Source organism: Phoxinus phoxinus (assembly GCF_949152265.1).
Source record: "Phoxinus phoxinus genome assembly, chromosome: 1".
In the NCBI taxonomy this organism is placed as follows: domain Eukaryota; kingdom Metazoa; phylum Chordata; class Actinopteri; order Cypriniformes; family Leuciscidae; genus Phoxinus; species Phoxinus phoxinus.
The window spans coordinates 9,885,969-9,893,816 of record NC_136876.1 but is presented as its reverse complement, the minus strand read 5'-3'; the positions used below and the strand labels follow the sequence as shown (position 1 = coordinate 9,893,816).

At 35.6% G+C, this 7,848-nt stretch overlaps 1 protein-coding gene across 1 annotated transcript in view; it reads left to right on the top strand.

Annotated features, from left to right (window-relative positions):
- Positions 1-4,610: 4,610 nt before the first annotated feature.
- Positions 4,611-7,848, top strand: part of LOC307009839 (GTPase IMAP family member 7-like) — a gene marked incomplete at its 3' end in the record, with an annotated part of 7,417 nt that continues 4,179 nt past the window's right edge. Inside the window, exons 1-3 of the mRNA XM_079633986.1 lie at positions 4,611-4,706; positions 5,006-5,074; positions 6,782-7,719. Of these exons, the coding sequence (XP_079490112.1) occupies positions 4,616-4,706; positions 5,006-5,074; positions 6,782-7,719 (1,098 nt within the window). The 5' untranslated portion in view covers positions 4,611-4,615. The remainder of the gene's footprint in view (positions 4,707-5,005; positions 5,075-6,781; positions 7,720-7,848) is intronic.

Below are 7,848 nucleotides of genomic sequence, written 5' to 3'. Positions count from 1 at the left end.
CCAGGAGGTACAGCGACGCTCGAACTGCCCTGGCCACAAGAAGAAGTTTTAATTAGGACTTATCCAATTGAGCAATTTTTATACAATAAAGTACTGTCATTCTTTTTATTTCCTTGTCTGTCTGGTCCTTGACACGTTCCTCGAGGTGGTTCCCGGTTTCCAGGGGTGGGTGCAGTCTGGCTTGGCCCGCCCCGACCTGTGACATATACATCCGCGCTAAAATATCAAGGTGAAAGTCATCATACCTTGCATAGTATAGACCCAGCTCCCAACGCAACTTTGAGGATAGATTAACAGCGATATTTTTTTTATCGCCCGATAAGAGTCTCACGTTAACGCAGCACGTTAACGCCGAAAACGGCCCACCACTAATATAATCTTGAAGTCACCAAAAGGGCCTTAACTATGCATTGGAGTTATATTAATCATTTTATTGTTGAGAAGGTTGATGAAAAGCTTCAGCTCCAGGCAAAAATGTACAGGTCACAGTGTAAACGTGATAAACCACAAAAAAACCCCACAAAGTTCCCCAGTTGTTTTGGTAGAAAGTTGTCTAAAATGTTGTGCTTCAATATGTAATCAATGGTTCATGATCAAATTAAATATGTACAGGTCTAAGTTGCAAAACGTTACGTTTCCAGGACACGCCTTTTTACCATCTTTACCAAGATTAGCCTACCTCTCCGTTAGTTTGGTGCTGCAGCATTTACATGAATAGCGCAGTTAGAAGCTAACGTTAACGTTTTCTAATGTTAGGCTAATTCTGACAGTATCATACCCTTTTCCATTAAAACAGTAATATCCCGTTGGGTGATATTTGTCGTTTTCGAGAAAGTAGCCTACATAAATATACTGTGAATTAACAACGATCAAAGGACACTCAGAGGCTGTTTTTCCTTACACCCTATACCCTCATTCACTATTCCCATACATCAGTTCACTAATATACAGAGGTGTATAGTCCAGGGGTCAGAAAGTAGAAGTCCTGCCATAGTTTATTCCCCCCATGAACTCAGTCAGATCTCCTGTCTGAATTAGCAAATCCAGGTGATTGGAACAAAATACTGAGGAGGACTTTTACTTTCTGAACCTGGATTTTACACCTCTGGTTTCAGACATATATAACATTAGAGTGCTGTTTTCTCTGGCAGCGCGCGAAAGCATGTTTAATTATTCGGATGTGATCGTGATTAAAATGTTTAATACAGGCTATAGAGATATAATGCTATTTCTTTTTTCAAATGTAGTTTTTACAGTAAAAATATTACGCTGAATTATGTAACTGGTCAGCAGCAGGTGTTATAAACAGCGTCAGCTGGCTGAAAAAGTACCTGGCTGCTGGATATGCTGCATTTTGCGCTATGCCCTTTCTTCACTTCACTTCGCAAACTCAAGTGGAAAGTTTGGAATAGTCAATTTCTCGCTGAATGACAGGGGTGACTGGAAGAGTCCATATGTGTCTAAGGGGGACACTTTCTACTTGCATTAAGTGAGTTTTAGCACCTATATTTCGAACTGAGATTGTTTTTATTGTTTTACATCTCTGTTTCTTTAGCACTTTGAACTTTACCTGATGAATCTCCAATAAAACTTAAAAGTCATAAAAATACCAATTATGTCTTGATAAGAAAATGTACATAGCTCTACATTTATCATTTTTAAGTGCTGCATTAAGTTTTTCAGTTCAGTCCCTGGGAATCGAACTCATTGTTTCAAACACAGGCTACAATTTAGCATCACAAAGTTATCAAATTTGATTTTGTTTCATTGGCATGTATTCCTTAATTTTTTTTTAATAGTTATAGCCTACATTTTACCATATCTTACCACTTGTTTTTATAATCTCAGATTAATTTGGATATTCTAAATGTGACAAAATTGGTGTTTTAAAACAAATACTGTATTTACTTTTTATTGGTGAACTGTAAAATATGTGTCTAAAACTTTAACATTCGTCACATGGTTGTTTTATCGGCATGTCAATCAGATTTGACCTTTGAGTTTGAGAAAATGAAGTGGTGATATAACGACGAACAATGCAGGTAAGGTTGGAGTTTAACCACCAGTTTCTGAGTTGAAATAATACACAACTTTTGATATAACACACTTTATATTAATTCTAGGATGCCTGAAACACAGTTTGTTTTTTACTGTCTGAAGTGCTTCAATATCAGAAGTTTGTGTGAAGATGGCCACATGGAGAGGATCATCCACACAACCTGGTAAGTCTGTTCATTTCAGTTTGTAAAGTCTTTCAAATAAAACGTATTATTATTATTATTATTATTAGGAATTTTAAAATCCAAATAGTATTTAAGGGATAAAATAACTTAAAGTTCATGTTATTGCAAGACATTTCTGTACATATAAGCAACATTCTTTTTTAGTAATAATTGAATGATTATTCTTTTGTAACAGATGAATTTCAGGGAAGTTCAGAATTATTCCACAGAAGAGGAAGCATACCTACTCCTCCGAACAGTGAGTTTTACATGCAATAAAATAATAATAGGACAGATCTTATTTAAAAATGTTTCTCATCTAAAAACTCTCACCTTTAATAATGATTTTTCCTTAAATAAGAACCAATTTACATTAATAAGTCCAGTGAAGTTATTAACTATATTGAAATATGTTGATTACCTGATTATTTACTACTTCCAGAATTAATCTGTGGATTATAAACTTTTTTTATTTGCATAATGCATAACAGCATTATTGTAGTCACGTCAGAGATGGGCACTCGAGTTAGAGACTCGGACTTGACTCACACCCCAGCTAACAGATTTTCAGTGTTGGATGGGAACTTAAAAAATATCCAGTTTTCTTGGCGTTAGAGAAACGTGTTTTAAAAGGTATAATGTTCCTCAAACGTTCTTTCAACTTAATTTTGATTTAAAATTCAACATTAGGAACATTGATTTCTAACATTCCAAGAACATAAAAATATCCAGTGTCCTGAATGTTACTAGAACGTTATTTAAAGGTTAGTGGGATGTTCCTGAAATATCCTTTCAATCAGTCAAACACCTGCTGTGAATTAATTATGAATTAATTATGCAGCTGATTTTTTTTTTATTGTCACCATTGTTGAGGTTTGTATGACGAGTGCTGATGTCTAAGTGTGTCATTATTAACTTAAATTTTTTTTTTTTATAGTGTTACAAATGAAGTTTATCATGTTGATCTGCTTTATCAATGCAGAAATGTTTATCATAAACACCTGCAATTGATATTAAAGCACTAACTTTATGAAAGGCAAGGGTCAAGAGTGATTGAAAGAATGTTTCAGGACCATCACACTAACCTTTAAATAACGTTATATTAACATTCAGGAAACTGGACATTTTTATGTTCTTGGAATGCTACAAATCAACGTTCCTAGAATGTTGAATTTTAAATCAAAATTAAGTTGAAAGAACGTTTGAGAAATATTATACCTTTTAAAACACGTTCCTCTAACGTCAAGAAAACTGGACATTTTTCAAGTTCCCTGAACTAACACTGAAAATTTGGAGAACGTTCTTATAACAAAAATCTGTTAGCTGGGACTCGAGTTGCATTTTAATAGACTTCAGACTTGACTTGGACTCGACAAAAAGACTCGAGAATATTTTTTAAACAATTAAAGTATTTAATCCTTAACCACTGACATAGAAAAAGAAAAAGAAAAGTTTTTTGAATGATTTTAAATATCTGCATCACATATTTCCCTACGTATCGCGTAGTTTTGTATAACTGTAGTGCCACCCAATTCAGTATACACATCAATGGTGTCCCACTGGTCATACTATAGGCTACTGCTTTTGCACATTTTATATTATGAAAAATATTCAATAACTTCACTGTAACACCAAATTTAGTTCACACATCACTGTTGGTTAGCCAACTTAGTTTGGTGGCACATATAAGTAGGCCTATTCTTTACACAAACTATATTGGCTACCGTACGCAGTACATAATAGTTACAACCATAGCTTTTGGATTATATTTCCTAGCTGAATTGGATGGCATTACACTGTATAACAGTGAAGTTATTGAATATTTTTTCTAAAAAGGGTTAAGTTGTTCTGTTTACACAAAACCTGTTCATGTAATTTCAGTGTCTGGGATTAAAGAAGAGCTGAGAATAGTTTTGCTGGGGTCAAATGCAGATGTTAAAGCCTCCTGTGGGAACACAATCTTTGGACGAAAACAGTTCTCTGAGTCACATCTGTTTGAGAGGCATGATGGGATGGTGCTGGAGAGACATTTGGTGATCACCAACACTCCAAACCTGCTCAATCCTGCTCTATCTCCTGAAGAAGACCCGAAGAAATGCTTCCGTCTGTCTTGTCCTGAACCTCATGCCCTGTTACTAGTCCTGGAGTCTGGCCCATCTACACAGCAGGAGAAAGATGCTTTTAAGCTCATTAACACCATTTTTGGTGCAGTTGCCTCTGAATATGTGATTGTTGTCTTCATGCATGAGGAGCAGATGGAGTATGTCAGCGTTAAAGACTCTGACAATGAATCAGTAAAGTATCTTCTGCAAACTTGCAGACGACCACCCCATCATCTACAGAGGAATGGAGGCCAATCACAGGTGCAGACACTTCTGGGGTGCATTGAGAAGATGGTGGAGGAAAACGGAGGCCATCATCTAAAGATTTCTGAAGACCCAAGACCGCTCCTGAGGAAAAAAGATAGAGTATCCCAAAGATCACGTAAGATGCATCACGGTAAACCTTTACCTCTAATTCATCAGAAATGTATAAATAGAGGGATAAACAACCTGCAAATTATATAAAAACCGTATAAAAAAGGTAAATTTGTGATACACTTTTATTATCTGTACCCAAAATAACTTCCCCACTCATTTGCTTGATTCTGTCAACTATAAGAAAAATGGAAATTAGGTGCAAGTGAAGTGTAAATTGACATTAACTCTTAACTGAGTGGAAAATACAAAAAATATTTGCAAACTGATTCATTATAATTGTTTCATAATGTACTTCATCTTTAGTGCCCTTGATACAGAGGTTTCAGCCAGCCAGAAAGTCAGAAAATCCCATAAATTTGATGCGATCAAGATGTGAGTATTACAAAAAACGACGACACAGTTTGTTACATTTTACTCATGATGAGTTTTTTGCCTGACAGGTTTTTTCATACACTGAAATACATTTGGTGTAGAAACAAATTTCACACATAATAACAAAGAAACGGCAAGTAACATTGAATTAAACATGAAATTCTGAATATTGAAATATTCTTCTAAAATATGCTCCAATAATAATCTTCGAAAAATAATTTTATGGTATATATTAAAACAAACTGCCAACCAACTTGTGGTTGCCTGTAATTTAACAATTATTTTATTACAAACCAATTTGTCATAAAAGTTATTATTGAGAATTACCAGAGGTTTAGGCATTGATGTTTTTTTGAAAAGTTTGAAGTCACCATTATGGAGATGAGTTTTTAACCTTAGATTTTTTCTGACTGCTTTAAATGTGTGGTTATAAAACACATTTGTAATGGCATGCAAATCAGAGAGACAAAAGTGGTCAGCTGTTGTTGGCTATGATAACATAATCGTCATTTAATGGTCTGATTCACTGATCTCATAAAGAGTCTTATCTTTCAGTGTATGAGGAATGTTACACGTTTTTGAGTATAATCGCTCTTTGTCCCACATGCAGGCCAGCAGCGACAGACAAATAATCTGAAGAACTTTAAAAACCTACTGTATGATTTTAGACCAACACAGACATCAAGAATCAGCGTATGAATCTCAACAACCATGACAATCAACAAAATAATCAGATACAACTCTGAACATCACAAAACAAGCTGCTAAAAAGTTGCAACAAAAACAACAGCAAAAATAAAAGTAGATAATAATAATACAAGAAAATACTAAGGCAATTCAGCATAATTTATTCATGCTGCAATGCATGCTGGGAGATATTGATGAGTTTTGATTGATGGCTCCAATCATGCACTGCACTTTTATCATCACCATTGTTGAGATTCATACGCTGATTATCAGTGATGGGAATAACGGCATTATAAATAAACGGTGTTACTAACGGTGTTATTTTTAAAAAATGTTCAGATTATCACAACACTGATTGATCTCATGCTGTAGAAGGGCAAATCAATAAAGTAAAATCAATGACTCATATAATCAAAGACTATACTATATATGAGCTCAGTGAATTGGGCCACTGATGATTATGTCATCATTAATACATAACCAACATCACCCGATTCATTTTCTCTCTGATTTTCATGCCATAACCGACGTGTCTTATAAACACAGAGTTACAGCAGCCAGAGAAAAAGTAATGTAAGGAGAAAATCACAAAACGTTTTTTTACAGCAATTTTTTTTTTAGTGTACCTTGGAACAAGAGTATATGTCCCCAGTATATAAAAAAAAATACTGTGTAAATGCTCAGATATGTAACCTGTAATTTTTAAAAAGCCTATATGTATTGGTACACTATTACAAAAAGTTTTGCAGTGTACAGTGTACCACTGTTGTATCATAATAGTAGAACAAGTACCCCATCGTTTTAAAACACTTAAAGAAACATTTGTTAATTCATTTGGTTGTTAGCCCTTTATTCCCAAACCGTTACATATTGTTCCCTTTAACTTACATGTAAGTACTTTATAGGTACACTTAATTCCCAAAAGTTACGCTGTAAATTTGTCTTAATTATGCAGTATATTGCTGCAATCTAAAGCATTACCATGATTGTATTAAGCACATTTGTGTTTGTGATTCACAGCCGCATTAAGCACTGAGAGAATCTTAGAGTGTGTGAGGATCGTCCTGATTGGAAAAACTGGAGTGGGAAAGAGTGCAACCGGAAACACCATCCTTGGATGCAAAGTGTTTCAATCAAGAGCCAGCATGAAGTCTGTGACCAGATCATGCCAAATCGAGACCGGAGATGTCTGTGGTCGACCCGTGAGTGTTGTGGACACACCAGGACTCTTCGACACAAGCCTCAGCAATGAAGACGTTCAACAGGAGATCATGAGATGCATTGAACTGTCGGCTCCTGGACCACACGTGTTCCTGCTGGTCATCGCTGTCGGCCCGATCACACAAGAAGAGAGAGAAACACTTCAGCTCATCAAGATGATCTTCGGACAGAAAGCAGAGACCTACACTATGGTGTTGTTCACACGAGGAGATAATCTAGATGAAAGTATTGAAGACTACATTAAAGAAGGAGATCCACACGTCCAGAAACTGATCCACGACTGTGGAGGAAGATTTCATGTGATCAATAATAAACAGAAGGATCCTGCTCAGGTTGGGAGTCTGTTAAAGAAGATCGATAAGATGATGTGGAATAATAACGCTAGTTTCTACAATGACAGAATGTTTCTGGAGGCCGAGAGAGCATTCATACTCATGCAGATCAATAGAGAGAGAGAGGAGGAGGTCAGACGAGAGATAGAGGCCATTAAAGCCAAACATGAGTCTGAAATCAAAGAAATTCAAGACAAACTAGAGGAGGAAAAAGAAAAAGGAAAAGTTAGAGAATGTCTATTTTTGGAGAGAGAGAACACACTGTTTGGAAAATATCAGAGTGGAAAAATGACAGAGGACAGAGTCACAACACTTACCGAGCAAAGACAAGATCAAGTGGATGTTGAGGGAATTAAGAATGATGAGTATGAAGAATATCTGGTAAAAAAAACTGAACCACAAGAAGCAACAGGAGGAAAATCTGATCAAGATAAAAAGAAACACAAGAAAAAATCAAGATCGTTTAGATCATTTATATCAAAAGACACTACGCCAAGGGAAAATGAAAGGATGATAGAAAAGTCTGAAGAAAAG